Here is a 21,411-nt window from a genome sequence, read left to right as displayed (position 1 = left end):
TTATTGCCTAGAATTACCAAATTTATTTTGGTAATTCTAGGTCAAGTCTGGTTAGGTCAGGATAGAGCGCCTTAGCAAAGGCTAGGTTAAGTTAGGTTTGGTTAGGTCGTAGCCAGTGCCAAACCATGTGTCCAAATGGAAATTTAGTCCCACAGATCTGTTTCGGGAGGGTCTAAGAGGGCAAAGAGCCTCCCTAGCTAGGTCGGGGTGCAGCACCCTTGGTAATGTTGGGAACATAAGGTCAGGTGAGGTCAGGACATGACATTCTAAGACAGGTTAGGTTTGTTTTTGTCTGTGGAACCGGTTCCCATTGTAAAACTCTCACCCCCTGGGTAGAACTGATTTCACGCATTCATAAACAGTTATTTGACTTCTAAGGCTGATGCCAAGTCAAATGATGTATTCACAACAAAATTACAAGTCCTATGCTCAGGGCTAAGTGACTAGGCTACATAGGCTATGTATCAAAAACTCAATATATTCATATATATGTGTATATGCATAAACTTTCCATCAAGAAATTGATACTCTAATATTGGAGTTTGTTGCTTTCATAAGAAGTATCTCTAATGGCTAGGCTATGCTTATTAACCCTTAAACGCCGAAGCGGTAAAAAAAAAATGTCTCCCGTGTGCCGGAGGTGTTTCAGAGTGAGCGCGGAAGCGGAAAAAATATTTTTTTCAAAAAATCACAGCGCGCTTAGTTTTCAAGATTTAGAGTTCATTTTTGGCTCCTTTTTTTGTCATTGCCTGAAGTTTAGTATGCAACCATCAGAAATGAAAAAGATTATCATTATCATATATAACTAATGCGATATATGATAGCGCAAAAACGAAATTTCATATATAATTGTATTCAAATCGCGCTGTGCAAAAAACGGTTGAAGGTATCAAGTTACTTTTTTTTTCGTTGTAATGTACACTAAATTGCGATCATTTTGGTATATAACACATTGTAAAACGATCAAAGCAACACAGAGAAAATATTATCACAAAATAATGCATGAATTCGTAACGCGCAGACTTAAACAAATATTTTTTTCAAAAATTCACCATAATTCTAAATATTGTCCTAGAGACTTCCAATTTCTTTCAAAATTAAGACAAATGATTGAATATTACTATACTGTAAGAGTATTAGCTTACAACTGCAGTTTTCGACCATAGCTGACGAGTTAAAGTTGACCGAATGTCGAATTTTTTTATATATATATTTTTTTTAATATGCAATTATTTCGGAAATAAGAAAGCTACACCTTCAAATATTTTTCGTTTTATTCTACATGAATTGCGCACATTTCATATATAAAACTCTATGAAATGCTAATATGAGAAATGGAGCAAATATTCCGAGAATGGTATGTACGTATTTCGGAGATTTGTGGCGGAGAATCCGCGCGCGCAGAAGGAAAGATTTTTTTATTTTTTTTTAAATTCACCATAAATCTAAATATTTTGCTAGAGACTTCGAATTTGTTTCAAGATGAAGATAAATGACTGAATATTACTAGACTGTAAGAGTTTTAGCTTACAATTGCGTTTTTTTTATTTTTCGACCATTTCGGTAGAGTCAAAGTTTGACCCGAATGTGTGTTTTTTTTTTCTATTTATCGTGATTTATATGCAAATATTTCAAAATTGAGAAAAGCTACAACCTTCATTATTTTTTTTGTTGTATTCTACATGGAATTGCGCACATTTTCATATATAAAACTTTATGTAACGGCTAATTTAAAATGGTGCAAACATTACCACAATCACACGTATGATTTTTTCGGAAGAGTTACCGCGCAGACGTAAAGAAAATGTTATTTTTTTCATAAATTCACCATAAATCGGAATATTGTGCTAGAGACTTCCAATTTGTTGCAAAATTAAGGTAAATGCTTGAATATTACTAGAATATAAGCGTTTTAGCTTACAATTGCGTTTTTCGACCATTTCGGTAGAGTCAAAGTTGACCGAAGGTTGAAATTTTGGCAATTATCGTTATTTATATGAAAATATCTCAAAACTGATAAAAGCTACAACCATGGGTTGTTTTTAGATGTATTGTGCATGAAATTGCGCACATTTCCATATATAAAACTTTATATAACGGCTAATTTTGAAATGGTGCAAACATTACCACAATCGCATGTATGATTTTTTTCGGAAGAGTTACCGCGCGGACGTAAGGAAAAAGTTTTTTCAAAAATTCACCATAAATCGAAATATTGTGCTAGAGACTTCCAATTAGTTGCAAAATTAAGGTAAATGATTGAATATTACTAGAATATAAGCGTTTTTAGCTTACAATTGCTTTTTTCGACATTTCGTAGAGTCAAAGTTGACCGAAGGTTGAAATTTTGGCAATTATCGTTATTTATATGAAAATATCTCAGAACTGATAAAAGCTACAATCATGAGTATTTTATTGTTGTATTCTACATAAAAATGCGCACATTTTCATATATATAATACTTCATGTAACGGCTAATTTACAATGGTACAAAAATTATGTCAAAGTGACGAAATAATTTCCGAGATGTGTCACAAATACTTTTTAGTGCGGCAAGAAAGAAATTCGCGCTTGCGCGCCTGCGTATCGATTGTAAACAAAACAACACCTTGATCCGTGAACTCCCAGCATCCCCCAAGGCGCGTGATTCAAGAGTTTTCGGCTGGTAGGCCTAAAAGTATTTTTCCGCGAATTTTTAAAAAAACTTTTGTATGTCGACGTAAAATACGTCCAGTCGGCACCCGAGAGACAAAAAATGTTGACGTAAAATATGTCCAGTCGGCATTTAAGGGTTAAAAGATTAACGCTGAAAAGTGTCGCAAATTAACTGTTATAGAGATATTTACTAAAATCTGTTGCAAATTTACTGCTAACGAGATGTTCACTAACATTTGTCTCAAATTTACCGTTAACAAGATATTTACCAAGATCTGTTGCAGATTTACTGTTACAGATATGTTTATTCAAATCTGTCACAAAATTTACCGTTATCGTGATATTCACTAAAAATATGCCGTAGATTTACTGTTACCAAGATATTTACTAGAATCTTTCACAAATTACTGTTTGCGAGATATTTACTAGGATCTAGTGCAAATTTACTGTTACCGAGATATTAACTAAAGTCTGCCACAGATTTACTGTTACCAAGATATTTGTTAGAATATGTCACAGTTTTACTGTTACTAAGGTATTTACTATGGTCTGTTGCAAATTTACTTTTACCAAAAATTTACTAGAATCTGTTGCAAATATATTGTTACCAAAGTATTTACTAGGATCTGTCGCAAATTTACTGTTACAGAGAATTTACTAGGATCTGTTGCAAACTTACTGTTACCAAGATATTTACTAGGATCTGTTGCCAACTTACTGTTACCAAGATATTTACTAGGATCTGTCGTAAAGTTACTGTTACCAAGATATTTACCAGGATCTGTTGCAAACTTACTGTTACCAAGATATTTACTAGAATCTGTCGTAAAGTCACTGTTACCAAGATATTTACCAGGATCTGTTGCTAATTTATTGTTACTGAGATATATTTACTAAAATCTGTCACATTTTTACTTTTACTAAGATACGTACTAAATATGTCGCAGATTTACCGTTACCCAGATATTTGCTGATGAGCATTGTAATTATTAGTGTAGTCTTCCTTCAAGCAATGTCTCTTTCTGCATCACTCAAAATCCACTCAGCGACCAGTGTCCTTGAGCAGACTAGCTTAGGCTATCCTGGCAGCCTAGCTAGCTTATACTTTGCTGTACTGTCATTTTAGTCCTGGTGTTCCCTTCTCAGACTGAAATAAGTTTAACTTGGATGAAATGGATAAGAAGTCCTTGAGCAATATGAGACATAATGGAGTAGACTGGCATGCAGTGTTTATGGCTGAGGAGTTCTGACCCTACGTTAAAATGTGTAGTTTATACATATATGATACAAAATTTTTGATGCTGAGGAAGCTAAGCTAGCCAACATGTTTAGCCTCTGATGTTGCTGTTGGTCAGGTATTATATGGTACCTAGGTTAACTCAAGGTAAGTTAGGTGAGAATGTAGCCTATCCCAGCCATACAAGTTGGTTAATAGTTGATGTCAGCTCGAAAGACTCAATATGGTATTTCACAGGGGATTCCTCCAGCTCTGGAATACCAAACTGAGGGAAGATCTACTGTTTTTTATTCTTTAAGAAATATTCCCATCTCTCAGGTAACCATTACACACTGGACAGTATGCACAAGTAAGAAAAACATTTCTATCTCTTAGACTAGATATTATAATTTTTTCCATTTTTGTATTTTACTGATGAAAAAAATTATTTCAGAATTTTCAAGTAATCAGTTGGAGAGGTTAGAAGTGTTGCCTTTGGAATGACATCTGGAATCTCTGCGTACAGATGCCTACCTCACCAAGACGATCTGACAATGCTATTGAAAATTAACAGGTAGCCTGTTAAAGGAGGCTCAGTTGAGGCACCACCTAATCAGTTAATTATGACGTGCATGAAAATCAGGTGAGTAATGAATGTCGTATTTTCAGCTGAATGAACTAATTCCTGTTTTAAATTGAAGGACATTTACTCTTGTAAAATCAACCAAACTGATGAAACAATAGATGACCTTGCCATGGCTTACAAAGCTTCTCTGCATAGATTCTTAGTTTTGGTGTCAGTATTTTTAACTTAATACCCAAGTCAACTGTACTTTCATGCCACTATCCTGTAATGTAGGCCTTTAATTCATGGTTATTTCTACATACTTGATGGATTTTATATTGTATACAAAATAGAATGCTTTATTGTCAAGAAAATAACTACTTGAATTTATGCCAAAAGGGAGATGTTTGTGAGACCATTACATGTAGGTGATTGACTTATGTCATGCCTATTATCAAAATCTCTCTCTAGGGTGGGTCTGGAATCAATGTATATTTTTGGTAAGAAGGAACTGCCCTATAGCAATGGCAACAGAAAGCAAGAGTAACCCTTCACCCACCTGCCTCAGGAGAGGAGGGACTTGCTTTCCTTTGTGGCTTTGAACATTCTATACCAAATACCTGATAGGTGGTCAAAATTTCAGATAGAGTGCAAGACCTTTCATTGTATCAAGCTTCGTTCTAAGAGTAATTACCTTACAGCTGTGGGACCTCTGTCATAACTGGTCTCACAGTCTTTTCTAAATGTAGCTGTTTATTGAAAGGTTACTTTTATATGAGTAACTTACCCAGTAATCACTTAGCTAAGAGTTTCTACTTGACAGCAGCTTAAATTTTGAAAATTAGCGGTAGTGATAGTCTTTTTTGTTAAGTAGGTGACAAACCCTGCCCACATCTGGGGTAAGAGAGAGAGGAACAACCCAGCCAAGTGCTCAATTTTTTTTCTGCTGGTTAAGACCAACACGATGTTAAGAACGCAGCTTGGTTTTGGTTTTCGGCTTGATATATTTCCATTTGGTGAAGAATTTTTTGCTATGGTAGCCTTCAGCTTTTGTTTTGGATTAGAGGCGGTGTTTTTCATAATTTTTGACATTTGTGCTCTTAGGAGACTTACTTATTTTGACTTAGTTTGCTAGTAGACTGTCAGACTCTAGCTCATTGAATATTAGGTATTGCAGCAGAGGCTGCAATACTCGTTTCACTAAAGCATGCTATGATTCTCACACTTTATGTACAGTATGTAGGGGACAAAATTTGTTTGATTGACTTGACTCACAAGGAGAGCAGAGAATGGGATGAGAAAAAATGGAAGACTTTAGCTTCTCACCTATCTAAATTAGAAAGAGATTGCAAGAGAAAAGCGGCTTCTAGAGCTGAGGTTAATGCCTTAGCCACTCAAGACATGACTCACAAATCTAGTAGTGCTGATGTTCCTGTCGCCTTTTTGTCTGCTAAACTAATCTCTCCTATTTCCATTCATCCTCCTAAACCACCAGCTTCTACTGGTTACCACGCTCCTGACCTGGATCCCTATGCCAGCCTCGAAAATAAGACGTTCAATCATCTGGCTAATACAGTAGCCTATATAAGGGCATCAATGCAAGTCCATATGGACAAGTTCAGTGAAAAATGTTTAAGAGTAGTGTTAGTGGAGGAGGTGGCTGTCCTTCCCATCAACTCTCTTAGGCAAAGGTCTCTGTCATACTCCTCCCAGCCTTGGGAGGAGGCATACTAGAGGCTTAAGGGAGGTCAGTGGAGTCTGCCCACTGGCAGTCACCCCTTCAGTGGAGGCTTTAGAATGACTCTCATCCACGGAAAAGGCGCTCATTGTTCAGGTATCTATCCCCTCTGCTACCCAGCAAAAGGTTTACAGAACCTTCCTGTAGCCCTCAACCCTTGTGCAGTAAGTGGGATAGTCCTGAGCAGTTTTCTTATTCAGAATGCTAGCCTGTAGTTTCTAAGCAATTGTCATTGTTCCATAAGCAGTCTAGTTATTCGTCCAAGCGGGCCTTTTCTCATTCTGTTACCAGTAAGAGCACATAGATATTATATCCAAAGGACAGAGATTAGAGGTCCAGCAAGTAACTTTTGGTATTCAGTAAAGTATCCTTCTAGACCTTTGTCTAAGAATGCTCTCTCTTTTAGCAGGATTTCATTTTGGAAGCACAAGCTCAAATTGGAGAGGATATTTTCCTGTACTAAAACTTAGAGCAGACAATGTAAAAGCAGTGGCTACATCAGTAGCTTTTAAACATGTTCCTTTCTTTGATCTTGCACTTACTGGAGGGGTAAGTCTGTATTTGTTATGCACTATTGGAGAGAAGCGGAAAGGATTTATGAAAAGTGCAGTATATTAGGACCGACGTCCATGGGTGGCATAGGGTTTGGGGAGGAAACTTAGGAAGCATTCTGTCTCTTTCCTTGCATAGGGTGTTGAGTTTTTGGGAGCCTGAAGGGTACTACATACTATGTAGCAGTAGTGCCCAACAGTTTTTTAGTGTCGGGTAGTGGTTATATATATATTTTTAAATGGTGTAGGTGACTATATTCTCTGGTTGTTGTGTGTGTGTGTTTTTTTTTTTTTTTTTTTTTTTTTTTTTTTTTTTTTTTGTACTGCACTCTGGGCAAGGTCAAATATTTGTTGGCTTTGTTGATGATCAGATGCTTCGTTCATTGCAAAGTTTTATATCATACTTGGTGAGTGATCGGACTACTCCTTCACTGTGAAGCACCCCACATCAGTAGAGGCGATCCTGACTATACAAGTAAGTTAAGGAACAACAAGATTTCTCTCAGTGCCTTTTTTATTCTGTTCTCATTTCATTAACCTTATTAATGTTTTGGGTTACATGTCCATGAATCCCTTCCTCCTGTCAACTGTGCCAATTCACCTAAGTAATTACTGGGTAAGTTACTTATATAAAAATAACATTTTTATATATGAAAATGACATATTTTATAATAAGAATAAAATTTTTATATATATGTATTGACCCAGTATGTAATTATGAACACAGCCCACCCTCCTCCCCTGACATGGACATTAAGAGCATAAACAAAATTGAGCTCTTGCTGAGTTGTTCCTCTCCCTTATTCTGAAACTGGGTGGGGTTAGTCACCTACATAAACAAACTATCTCTACCGCTAATTTTCAAAATTTAAGCTGCCATTGAGTAGAAACTCTTAGCTAAGTAATTACTGGGTAGTATATATATATATATATATAATATATATATATATATATATATATATATATATATATATATATATATATATATATATATATATATATATATATAAATAAAACTTATAAAAATGTCATTTTTGAGAAGGAAAAAAAAGGTAGGTTTTTACTTTTGGAAACAAAACTGGTTTGTCATTTAGCAAAAGACAATTGAAAACAGGGTGTAGCCATTTACCCATCTGCTTTTGGAGAGGAGGGAATCAGTTGCTTTCTTTGGTTGCTTGAAATTATTCAGAAAATTACTTGATAAGTAGTCCAAACAAAATTAACTTGGGGGTTTTGACATATTATTCTACCTTCTGAGCTGGTCTCCCTTTATTATAAAGGAACTTGAGTCCTTTTTTTTCTAGAGTGAGTTTACAACAAGCCACACTCTAGAACAGGGCCGTGTCATGTGAGTTCACCCTATACAGGTTACAGGAGTCATCCTTCTGTTCATCTATGAGACTGGAAAGCTAACATTCCCAGGTGGGAGATCAACAGCTTTTGTGATCTCAAGACCATTCCTCCTGCCTAAGGGGCAAGCCTCCAAGCATGAGGGTTTGTATCATCATAGGAACAGTTGGTAAATTTTCAACTCCCCTTTGATTGCCCTGCTGTCAAAGGAAAAGTGATGCTGCATATTTGTCTGCTACCAAATTTGAAAACCTTGTTACCAAGCCTCAGTGACCAGACAAGCTGTTTCCACAGATATCCATATAGTATAAGACTTGGCATTTGTATATCTATGGAACAAAACTTTGGATTTGTATATGTATCTGTGAAGCATATAAGACTTTGCCTTTGTATATCTTAATCATATGGGACGACATTTGTATATATATATAAAACATAGACTTTGAATTTGTATATCTATGGCACATATAACAATTTGCATTTTTATATTATGAAACATAAGACTTTACATTTGTATATGTATGAAAAATGTGAGTGCCATCAGTGCATTACTTAAGGTTCTTTGCAGCATCCCTTTGACCCCTACCTGCAACCCTTTCATTACTTTTACTGTACCTCTGTTCATATTTTCTTTCTTCCATCTTACTTTCCACCCTCCCAACAAACGATTCATAGTGCAGCTTTGAAGCTTTCTTCCTGTTGCACCTTTCAAGTCATTTTCACTGTCAATTTCCATTTTAGCGCTGAATGTCCTTATAGATCCCAGCACTTGGCCTTTGGCCTAGATTATGTATACTGTTTGTCTCTGTTTTCTTACTGAAACGGTCTTTCAGTCTTTCTTTAAGTCAGATTTATAATGAATATTTACTTCTGGAGAAAGAAATGTAAGCTAGTTTTCATGTCATCATCCCATTACAAAATTAGAATTGGTATGAACAATAGCTACAAGGTTAAAGTACAGAATGGCCTCGCAATTACTTGGCAGAGTTGAAGGAATGTGGTACTGGTACCACTAGAGGCTTTATAGCATAATTATCTTTACTTCTTCAAACAAAAAAAATGTAATTTATAAATTTGCAAGCAAAATAAATGGGTTTGCACTGCTAAGCTATGTGAAAATATTTTCATATTACAGTTCTCTTGACAACCTTGTGGATCACAAATACAAAATAATACTGCACTATACTTTTACAGTTCTCACCTGACAATGGTGAATACAGTAAGTTAACAAATCTTTGCGTTTGACAGGTATTCATTCCATCAGCTCATTATATATCACATGTGGCCCAATTCTGTTTACAGGTAACCTGTAGCCTGTTGAGTATTTCTGTGCAACAAATGATTGTTTCAAAAAGACCTTGCATTTTCCTAATAAGATGTCATGGACTTTCCTCTGTCTATTCAGTTTCATACAGGTTTTCCTTTAACCAAAAATGCATAACTCAGATCATTAACTAAACACTAGATAGTTTATAATTGCTGGCCTCTACTTACATAGTTGAGTAAACCATGCAAACAATCTCCAATAGGTTAAGAATTAACTTTGTTCAGTCAGTGAAGTAATTCTGCACCGAGTATAACCTTTTCTAGCAATGTGTAATTAGATGAACAAAATATACTTGAACCTGGAACTTTAGAAAGGTTGCATACATATGCCAGTGAGAAATAACACTTACTGGAAACATCTTGGCATTGGGAAAGGTCAATCTTGTGACTAGAACAGAACTGTTGACCAAAAGTGAGAAAACTGATAATGTTTATGATACCCAGATTGTCAGCAAAAAGTATTATTAAGTAAACATATCTACATATTAAAAATATGATATTGTTATTTCTGGACAGATATTTTATATATACAGGCAGTCCCCGGGTTATGACAGGGGTTCCGTTCTTGAGACGCTTTGTAACCCGAAAATCGTCGTAAGCCAGAACATCGTCAAAAATCCTAAGAAAACCTTACTTTTAATGCTTTGGGTGCATTCAAAACTATGTAAACTGCATTCTTATTGCATTTTTCATCAAAAAAAGCCTTCAAATATTGATTATTTTGCATTTTTGGTGTCATGTTTCTTCTGCCAGATCAGTGTTTTAAGCGTCGTAACCCTGGAACATTTGTCATAACCCTGGAAATAATTTCTGATGAATATAATTGAAAAGTGCCTTAACCTTGGAACGTCGTAAGCTGAACCCGTCATAACCTGGGGACTGCCTGTACATTAATATGCAAAGAAAGCTAATACGTACTATACATGTTCTTTGCAATATGGAGTATACCTAATGTCCATTCCAGTAATTGAGAGGTGTCTAAAAGCATTTCTTTTTTCTCCATACATTCTAGTAATCTATTTTCTTGAAAGATATTTTGTATATTGCAATACACCACCTGAACACCTGAATTGGCCCTGGTTACTGACCAGCCCGAACTATATCCCCACAGAGTTACCCATAATTGGGTAATTTTTTAACTGCCAGCGCTACCAACGCTGCAGGTAAACTCCCTTCTACTGAGTTATCTGCACCACCGTTGGCAGCGCTGTTGCCAGGACCGGCCAGCAGAGCACTCTCCTTTCAATTGCTTCTTGTTCGCTCGAGCGTTAGGAAGTTTCCTAGCTCAAGCAAAGATTTTGGTCTATTAGCCCAACCCACAGATTAACCTGCTGTTTTTATACATTCAACTTCCCTGCCAGATATATACTTAGCTATAGACTCCGTCGTCCCCGACAGAATTTCAAATTTCGCGGCACACGCTACCGGTAGGTCAGGTGATCTATCCGCACTGCCATGGGTGGCAGGACTAGGAACCATTCCCGTTTTCTAATCAGAATTCTTCTGTCGCCCGGACCGTCAACATTGTTGTTGGTTCCTCTCGATTGGTTTTTCTTTTTTCACCGGCAATTGATCTTCTTGACCGACTTTTGGTGACGTATCTTTATTGTTGGATTGGCATACGCTTTTTTGTGGACTGTTTGTGGACTTGATTTGGATTTTTTCTTAAAAATGTCTGACGCTGGAATGGTTGTGAGACGTTGTGTGAATGTAGGCTGTAAGGTGAGGTTGCCGAAAGCTTCGGTAGACCCTCACACCGTATGCAAGGGTTGCAGGGAGTATGAATGTTCTTTCACTAATACTTGCAAGGAATGTGAGAATTTGAGTGAGAGTGAGTGGAAGAATCTAACTAATTATTTGAAAAAGTTAGAAAGAGAAAGAGTGAGGAAAGCTTCTTCTAGAAGTTTAAGTAGTTCTAGATCGAATGAACTATTTCCTAGCTTGGGATCTTCCCCAAGGGTAAGTATTGCTACTTCTCTTCCCTTTTCAGCCCTTCTCCTATTGCAGATCCTGTAGATTCAGCGAAAGAACTTGCGGATCTAAAAGCAGCCTTCAAGATAATGGAAAACAAAATGGCTGCCCTGCAAGGTAAGGCTAGTGATGTTACAGTGGACAGTGATGTGAGTGTCCCCAGTGTAGTGGAGGGGGCATCTGGTCGGCTCCGCAACGCTCCTAGGTCTAGACCTCTTCCAAACCTCACATGCCCCAGAGGGAAAGGAATGTCAAAAACCGAAAGGAGGTTGGTGGAGAATCCCCACCGATCAGGTGTCCCTTCGGCAGTTTCTGTGACACCCCAGACTGCCAGGGATCGCTATTGTAAAGCGTCCTGCGTGATTGTTTTTTCATCGTCGGGATATTAGTCTCCTAGACGTGATTGGAGGGATTCGGATCGCTCGCGACCACTGAAGAGGAGTTGGAAGGCTCCGACTATTGACTCGAGCCCGGAACACTTCCCTGAGGAGTCTCCTTCGGAGGTTAAGAGACCAAAAAGAGCCATTTTGTCACCCATAGTTAGAAGGAGTCAGGAGGTGGAGCCCATGGACTCCTCCCCTCCTCCTTCTCCTCCTCCCGAAGAGAATAAAGAGGAGGTTACTAAAAGGTTTCTGGTTTCCATGCAGGAACAGATATCGCCTTTGGTAGGAGTGCTTTCAAAGGAGCCTCCTAGAAGGAAAGACACTTCCCTTCCCATCAAAAGGTCCTCCAGACGTGTGGAGGTACCTGCCGCCAGGATCGATGTGAGGCTCCTAGCAAGAACGTGGAATCAACCTTACGTAAGGAATTGTCTAAACGCAAGACTCTTATCAGTTGCGAGGAGCCGATCAGGCGTCTGGCACCAGCCAGGAGTGAGGAGTCACCCAGGAGGCAGGAGCCAAGAGCCAGGAGCGAAGAGTCTCCCAGCAGGCAAGAGCCAAGAGCCAGGAGTGAGAAGTCACCCAGGCAAGAGGCAGGAGCCAGGAGGCAAGAGCCAGGAGTCAAGAGGCAGGAGTCAGGAGTCAGGAGTCAGGAGACAGGAGGCAGGAGGCAGGAGTCAGTAGTCAAGAGGCAGGAGTCAGGAGTCAGGAGCCAGGAGGCAGGAGTCAGGAGTCAAGAGTCAAGAGCCAGGAGGCAGGAGTCGGAGTTCTTCCATGAGGCAAGATCCGAATAGACTCGTATCTGGAATTGATGACTCTTCTCCAAACAGAAGCTCCTCTCCTTCAGATCGTAGGAGGTCTTGGAAAGACTCTTCCTCCAAGCGAGAGCTTTCTCCTTCTTCGGATCGGGGTTTGGACGAGTTGTCTGATGACGAGCTTCCTACAAATGAGGGACTCTCAAACTACAAGACCTTAGCCTCCTTGTTACTGCAAGAGTTTGGAGACTCTCTTAGTCCAGCCACTCCTCCTTCTCCTCGTTCTCTCTTTTCGAGTACGGCTACTGTGAAATCCTCGGCCTTCCTGAAAATGAAACCTGCGATTTCAATGAAAAAGGCCCTCCAATCTTTGGATTCTTGGATGGGCACTAAGAAAGAGTTGGGAAAGACAGTATTCTGCATGCCTCCTTCCAAACTCCATGGAAAGAGAGGTATTTGGTACGGGACAGGAGAGACTATGGGTCTTTCTCTTCCTGCATCGGCAGAAACGCGGACTTTGCCAATCTAGTGGATTGCCTCAAGCGTCACTCTTTAGTCTCGGTCAGATCTACGTGGAGCATTTCAGAATTGAACCACTTTCTTAAGGGACTTTTCATCACTTTAGAAGTGTTCAATTTTCTGGATTGGTCTCTCGGAGTTCTGGCTAATAAGTCTAAAGACCCGGAATTTCTTAAGAACCCAGAAATTCTCCATAGCGTCCTGTCTTGCATGGACAAGGCAGTACAAGACGGTTCGGGAGAAGTTGCTTCCCTATTTGGTGCTGGTCTTCTGAAGAAGAGATCAGTTTATGGATCCCTTTTATCCAAAGCTGTTTCTCCGAGCCAGAGGACAGCGTTATTGTTCGCCCCTCTGTCAGATCATCTGTTTCCTTCTCAGTTAGTGAAAGATATATCTCGCTCGCTAACTGAGAAGGCGACACAAGACCTACATGTCCAAACATCTAAGAAGAGTCGTCCTGTAGTGTCCACGAATAAAAAGGACTCTCGTCCTCCTTCAGACCATTCAAGAAGGCAAAATGACTTGATGATCCTCCAAGCACCAGTAGGCGCCAGACTCCTGAACTTTGCAGGAGCCTGGGCAAAAAGGGGAGCCGACCCTTGGTCAGTTTCAGTCCTAAAGAAAGGATACGTAATCCCTTCGAGACAGTCCTCCCCTAACCTCTACTCCTCGGGAACTGTCAGCGAGGTACAGAGACCCTGTGATGAGAAAGACTCTCCTTCAAATGGTAGAGCAAATGTGGGAAAAGGAGGCCATCGAACTTGTGCAGGATCCACACTCCCCGGGATTTTACAATTGCCTATTTTTAGTACCAAAGGCATCGGGGGGGTGGAGACCAGTACTGGACGTAAGCGCTCTGAACCGCTTTGTTCAGAAAAAGAAGTTCTGTATGGAAACGTCCGCCTCAGTAATGTCAGCTCTTCGTCCAGGAGATTGGATGGTCTCTCTGGACTTGCAGATGCATATTTCCACGTTCCCATTCACCACTTGTCAAAGAAATATCTTCGATTTATGATAGGAGGCAAGATTTTTCAGTTCAGGGCTCTGTGTTTCGGCCTGTCTACAGCTCCACAGGTCTTCACCAACCTGATGGCGAATGTAGCGAGATGGCTTCACCTAGAGGGAATAAACATCTCCCTCTACTTAGACGACTGGCTGATCAGGGCCAAGTCGGAGATTCAGTGCTTGGAGGACTTATTAATAACAAGAAAGATGATAGAATCGCTGGGATTACTCGTGAACCTCGAGAAGTCGAACTGATCCCCAGCTAGAACTTGGTATATCCTGGGGATTCAGATGGATTCTCGGGGTTTTCGGGTATTTCCTTCGCGAGAGAGAATCACTCGAGGTTTGTCGAGAATCTCGAGCTTCTTAGAGAGAGAGTAGTTCAGCGAGGGATTATCTGAGCCTTTTAGGGACTCTGTCCTCGCTAGAAAAGTTCTTCTCTTTGGGGAGGCTTCACCTTCGCCCTCTTCAGTTTTTCCTGAAAAGGGTGTGGAGTTGGAAGACGGACACTCTCAGACACCTTCCCGATTCCACAGATAAAAAATCACTTAAAGTGGTGGATCCTTCCTCTTCAGCAGAACGAAGGCGTGTCACTTGCCCTGCAGAACCCAGACCAAGTGTTATTTTCCGACACTTCGGAGTCGGGATGGGGGGGAGCGACGTTAGAGCAAGGGAGGTGGCAGGCACCTGGACAAAGGAACAAAGGTGTCCTGGCACATCAATTGCAAAGAACTAGTAGCCATACACCTAGCCTTAAGATTCTTCGAGGAGATAGTCAGAGGCGGGGTGATCCAGATAAACTCGGACAACACCACGGCTCTGTCTTACGTACGCAAGCAAGGAGGGACGCATTCATTCTCCCTCTATCAGTTAACAAAAGACCTGTTAACCTGGACAGAGGAAAGAGGCATAACTCTCCTCACAAGATTTGTGCAAGGGATAAAAAATGTGAGAGCGGACAGACTAAGCAGGAGGAATCAGGTCCTTCCCACAGAGTGGACTCTACACACAGAAGTGTGCCGAAGTCTTTGGTCCCTGTGGGGGAGGCCTCACATAGACCTGTTTGCTACGTTCCTCTCCAAAAGAGTAGAGATCTTTTGCTCTCTAGTGGAAGATCCAAGAGCCTTTGCAATATACGCGTTTCTCCTGGATTGGTCGGGCCTAGACGCCTACGCCTTTCCCCCGTTCAAGATCCTGGGGGAAGTACTCAGGAAATTCGTAGCTTCAAAGGGCACGAAGTTGACCCTAATAGCCCCATTTTGGCCAGCCCAAGAATGGTTCACGGAGGTACTGGAGTGGATAGTGGACTTCCCCAGATCTCTACCAAGCAGAGCAGATCTACTCAGACAACCCCACTTCGAGAGGTTTCATCACAACCTCCCGGTCTCGCTCTGACTGCCTTTCGACTATCGAAAGACTTGTCAGAGCTAGGGGTTTTTCTCGCAAGGCTGCAGGCGCTATCGCTCGAGCCCGCAGATCTTCGACGAGAAGAGTATACCAATCGAAGTGGGAAGTCTTTAGGAGGTGGTGTAAGAGTCAGAAGCTGTCCTCCTCCAGTACCTCCATAGTTAACATTGCCGATTTCCTCCTCTTTCTGAGAGAGGAATCGCACCTTTCCGTGTCGACAATCAAAGGATACAGAAGCATGCTGTCTTCAGTATTCAGGAATCGAGGGCTAGAAATTGCAGAGAACAAGGATCTACCATGATTTGATTCGGTCCATTTGAAACTTCAAAATCAGCAGCTCCTAGAACACCTAGTTGGAATCTGGACGTGGTCCTGAAATTCCTTACCTCAGATAAATTCGAGCCTCTACATCTGGCTTCCTTCCGCGATGTCACTAGGAAATGCTTATTCCTGTTGTCTCTCGCTACGGCCAAGAGGACGAGCGAATTGCACGCTCTGGACTCCACAGTGGGATTCAAAGGAGATGCGGCTATCTGTTCGTTCCAGACATTGTTTCTAGCGAAAAACGAGAACCCATCAAAACCTTGGCCCAGAAGCTTTGAGGTAAAAGGCCTATCTATCCTCGTAGGCAGAGAGACAGAGAGGTCTCTCTGTCCAATTAGAGCTCTTAAATTTTATTTAGAGAGAAAGAAACAGATGGGAGGATGTCAACAAGGTCTTTGGTGTGCTGTGAAGAACCCCAAAAGACTCATGTCTAAAAACGCCTTTGCCTTCTTTGTGAGAAGCGTGATTACTGATGCACACAAGAACTGCTCGGATGAATCGGTCTTCTAAAGGTTAAGACCCATGAGGTGAGGGCAGTAGCAACATCCCTGGCGTTCCAAAAGAATATGTCTCTCAGAAATATCATTGAGACTACTTATTGGAGGTGCAATTCAGTGTTTGCGTCTCATTACCTGAAGGATGTGAAAGTGACTTATGAGAAGTGCTTCTCTCTAGGTCCATTTGTATCAGCAGATACAGTTCTGGGTCTTGGAGCAAAGACTGATCCTTAAAATATTTTTATCTTTAATGTACATAAACCCTCTTATCAGATATGTGCTTGGTTTTCTATTAGCAAGCGCACTGATGTCGCACGGGCGCATGGGGTCTTTGCTAGTAGGGGATCAAGGGTATGTATGGCTAGTAGGGGGGTACAAAATTTTTTTTTTGTATATTTTGTTATAAATGAACGTGTATATATGTTTCGCGTTTTTTGGTTTGTTTGTAAGAGTTCGGGGATAACTCCTTGCAATCTTAGAACTAACATGGATGTTAGGATCAGGTGATCGGGATCGGTGTTGTGCTCCTTGAACAAGGTGTATTGTCATGTTAGTGGAATAGCACCCAATGACAAAGGCCTTTAGGCTCTGCCGAGTAAGTGGATAAGACCCCATTGGCAGACCCACAAGAACTCTTAGCCATAGATCAATATCTCGCTGAGGCTCTTGAGGCTAAGCTGACTCCTAGGCAGTAGCCGTGAAGTCTTCAGCCTAATAAGGTAGGAACCAAGGTTTATTAATACCTACAACATATGTTGTTTACCTGTCTATTTCAGTAGTTAGCTGTCTCTTACCCACCACCAATGGGTGCTAATCAGCTAAGTATATATCTGGCAGGGAAGTTGAATATATAAAAATTATATTGTCATAATACAATAAAGTTTTATACATACTTACCTGACAGATATATACGATTAATGGCCCACCCAGCCTCCCCGCAGGAGACAGGTGGAAGAGAAGAATTCTGATTAGAAAACGGGAATGGTTCCTAGTCCTGCCACCCAGGGCAGGGCGGTAGATCACCTGACCTACCGGTAGCGTGTGCCGCAAAATTTGAAATTCTGTCGGGGACGACGGAGTCTATAGCTAAGTATATATCTGTCAGGTAAGTATGTATAAAACTTTATTGTATCATGACAATATCATTTTTTTTATAAACTTTGGATTACGTTTTGGACTTCATTTGGACCTCTTCTGGATTTTGGATTTAACTAAAGCGTTGATTGGACTTTTCTATCATGGACACACCTCAGAACGAAACTTCCCCGGCTGCACCTTCGAAGTCATCTTCAGCTGCTACGACTCCAGAACAACCTTGCAGCAGCGATGGAGCATCAATTGGTCTTGTAATGCCTGCAAGAAGCGGATGAGTACCCTGAAACATGACAGACATTCACGTTGCATTAGCTGTAGGGAGGTACAGTGTGGGGTTAAACAGAGATGTCAGGAGTGTAGGGACTGGTCATTGGACCAGATGGAGAACTACTTAAAACATAGGAAAACTATAGCGTCGAAGAATAAGCATAGGGTGACAGAACTTGACAAAGTAGTAGAAGAGAATTTAGAAGCTGTATTATTCAAGAAATTAGAGGATAGGTTGTCATCAAGTATGACTAGTCTTTTTACTGAATTGATGACAAAATTGAATTAGGATAGGGATAGTAACAGGAGTATGGACTCTAACCGCTCTTTTCCAGCTCCCCTGCCTGTTCCAGAACCAGCCCTAACGGGTGCCGGGGGTTATGAGGAACCGCAAGCCCAGAGGGCAGGATCCACCAGCCCCCCCTGGCTCAGAGCAGGCAGTGTCAGCAGCAGAATACCCCCTTTCCCCTAAAAGCGTAAGTTAAAAAGTGTGAATTAGCAATAGGTGAGACCAAGACTGTTAGGGATCCTAGTGTAGAGGTTAAGGATGAGAAGCTGCTAAAGCTGTGTCTTTCGAGTTCAGATTCGGCTATCTCTACAGGATCGTCATTGGATCCGACAGAAGTTCTGTTTTCATCCTCATGTTTTCCAAAGGACAAGGACATTAAGTCGCCCATTAAGTCTGTATCGGAAGGGAGGCCTGTGGAAGTTTTCGAGGCCATCCCTTCTTCTTCGAAAGTTTCCTTCCCAGCGGGGTCTATTTCCTTCCCAGCGGGGTCTATTATAGATTCAGGGACTGGTCGTAGCCATTTTGATGAAATAACATTTAACTTGGCAGAGTATAATGCTAACACTCTAGGTTTGTCTCAGAATTATAGACTTCTGGTTAGACAGTGCTATCTTTTAGGCTTTTTGAACATTCGGGATCACGTCAGTAAGAATTTCCCCGTGTTTTCGGGTGATATGTTGCAGGATTATCAAGGGGGAGGGGAGTCGATAAACCTTCTTTCACTTAAAAGAATGGCTTTGTCTTCATCTTCTTCTTCTCCATCTCCTTTTACGTCTGATTTTCCTTCTATTCCTAATGTTTCTCTCCACTCCTTATCAACAAGCTCTACCTCTCAAGTTCTTCCTCACTCTTCTCTTTCGGGGCATGCCTTAACTTCATCTGCAACCTGGCGACAGGTTCCCCTGGGTGGGTTGTGTCCGGAGGGATCCCATTCTGAGGTCCTAAGTTCAGAATGCTAGCTTGGTGGATGGGGCCTCTTACTGCCCCAGTTCTTCAGCAGGGTTTCCAGTAGTTATACCAGGTATGTCCTCTCCCTTTTTCTCTTCTCCTTCGATGTCTTTCCCAAACCTTTCTCAGGGAGTGGCGGTTTCCTGTAGTAGGGGTTATGGTATTGGTGCTGGTTTGGTGGGGATTACAGGAACATAGATTCCCTCTTCTAATTCTTATGTAACCGCTACGGCAAGTGATTCTTCTGGTTTTGTTAAGACCGCTGCAGCGGTTCCCCATCCAAATAGGATGTTGGGTGGTATGATTGGTACAGGTATTGCAGCTGCCTGCAGTTAGGAACTTAGGTAATGTCTCAGGTTTTGCAGTTTTGGAGTTCTCAGGTGTTGGCTCAGGGTATTTGGGGAGGTTAAGCTTAGGTGTTTCAACCTCAGTTCCTTTGCAATCCGGTTTGGGTAGATCGGCAGTGCCTTATGCACCGAATTTGTTATCTGGTCTTCAGGATAAGGCGATCCATGTGAATGTTTCACATCAGGGGGGGTCAGCCTCAGGTAGGTTTGCTTCGGATTTGGAACTCCCAGTGTTTGGCAGTGCAACAACTCCACAAGCTGCGTCGGCTCTCTTAGGAGAGTGCTCTGTCACAACCGGTTAAGGTTGGTGCAGGAATTCTACATGAATTGATTGGTCAGGATTCCAGGTATAGGGATTCATTGAGTTCCCCCTCTTTGCAGTCGGGTAAGTTGGAAGTTCATCCTGTCTCTTGTCCTGCTCCTCTCCGATCGGAGGATCTCGATAGGGAGATGTTGGAAGAAGAAATCCCTATTGTGGAAGAGAGTTTTCCCCAAGTGGGCGAAAGTTAATATAATAGGATGGTAGAATTTATTCATGGTTTGTTTCCTCAGTTGAGAGTGGCGGAGGATCCAGTACATTCTAGCCCGGCAATGTTCGAGGAATTATATTCCACGAAACCTTCGGTACCTTGCACATCCTGTAAGTTGGCTTGGTTTGGTCAGGTGGGGCAGTCCTTGAGAGAGGCGGACACTAGGTTGACTTCAATAGTGGGTTCGGGTAGGCAGGATTCTTCTTTACTTCCACCCAAGAAGAATGTGTTTGGAGTAGCGGGTAACCCTTCGTCGGGTATAAGAGTTCCCCTGAATGAATCTGTAGAGGCTCTTTTGGCAAGAGTTCCCTCATCGTCAGGGCAGGTAGGAAACACTTTAAGGGAAGCAACCATTTTGGAGGCCCCTTTTCCCTCCACACATGCGAGGTATTGAATACCACATAGGAGGTCATGTAGACAGAGACGAGACCTGACTGACGAAACTGACACAAGGTACTCTCTCCACCGGCAATCTCATCCAAAGATCTGAGTGTACGGGTGAGTTACCTGCGCATGATTGCGTAAGGGGTCGGGCTGATTGTGATTGTTCCCACATCCTTCTAAATGTTGTTAATCGGGCTAATTCAGGTGTTCAGATGGTGTATTGCAATATGAAGTTTCATACATTCAACTTACCTGTCAGATATATACATAGCTATCGACTCCGTCGTCCCCGACAGAAATTCGAATTTCGCGGCACCCGCTACAGGTAGGTCAGGTGATCTGGCCTGCCGCTGGGTGGCAGGACTAGGAACCATTCCCGTTTTCTAATCAGATTCTCTCTGTCGCTGGGAATGTAAACATATGTTTACTTTCCCTCCTGATTTGATTTTCGTGTTTCATCGCCATCGATCTTCTGGGCCAACTTTTACAGGGAAGTACTGGATCGGTGGTTCGGCATACGCTTTTAATAACTTTTTAATAACTTTTAATGAATTAACTTCGAAGTTTTCAAAGAATAGAGGATGTGTAACTACCGAAGTTTTTGGTAGACAATTACATAGTTTGCAAGAAAGGGAAATATAAATATTTATTCATTGATAAAGTGTAATAAATGTTAGAATTTGATTGAGGAAAATAAGGTAACTTCCTATTTGAGGATGTCAGAAAAACATAGAACTAGATATGCTTTCTTTAGAAGCTTTAATAGCTCTCGTTCTGACGAGCAGTTAGAATATTAACAGTACTAGTAGTGTTGTTTCCTCATCACCTTCTTACTTCACAGAAACTACAAATTCATTTGCAATTTGAAGATAAAGGAATGTAGCTCAAGATACGAGCTATTATAAGGTAAGAAGTGATTATAGTGTTCCCCATATGGGGTTTGAAATAGTTATTTCAATAAATTCCTCATCGGTACGTGTATATGAAAATATATCTATTCTGAGAAGAACGAATTAGATATTAAAGAATATTTGTTAATCGAATGAATTATATGGATCTTGTTTAGTGATTACACATATATATATAACTTTTAAGCTTCTAGCTCCTCGGGCATGAGCTCCGGTAACGAGGCTCAATGCGCCTAAAGTGTCTGAAACAAGGCGCAAAGCGCCTGAAACGAGGCGCAAAGCACCTGAAGGGCCTGAATATAGGCGCAAAGCGCCTGAAGCACTATGAACCAGGATCTTCATCGGAAATGGAAGTCCTTCTCATTCAGAAGAAAGGGAGGGCTA

At 41.0% G+C, this 21,411-nt stretch overlaps 1 protein-coding gene across 4 annotated transcripts in view; it reads left to right on the top strand.

Moving 5' to 3' along the window:
* LOC135214492 (zinc finger protein 677-like) overlaps positions 1–21,411 on the top strand; it is a 33,282-nt gene that overhangs the window by 738 nt on the left and 11,133 nt on the right. For all 4 annotated transcript variants that reach the window (XM_064248858.1, XM_064248860.1, XM_064248859.1 and 1 more), the window contains one exon: positions 4,326–4,514. In XM_064248858.1, coding sequence (XP_064104928.1) covers positions 4,495–4,514 — 20 coding nt within the window. In that variant the 5' untranslated portion in view covers positions 4,326–4,494. The remainder of the gene's footprint in view (positions 1–4,325; positions 4,515–21,411) is intronic.

The sequence above is a fragment of the Macrobrachium nipponense genome, chromosome 45, assembly GCF_015104395.2.
Source record: "Macrobrachium nipponense isolate FS-2020 chromosome 45, ASM1510439v2, whole genome shotgun sequence".
Classification (NCBI taxonomy): domain Eukaryota; kingdom Metazoa; phylum Arthropoda; class Malacostraca; order Decapoda; family Palaemonidae; genus Macrobrachium; species Macrobrachium nipponense.
The sequence above is the reverse complement of the archived record's forward strand: the minus strand, read 5'-3'. Positions and strand labels throughout refer to the sequence as shown.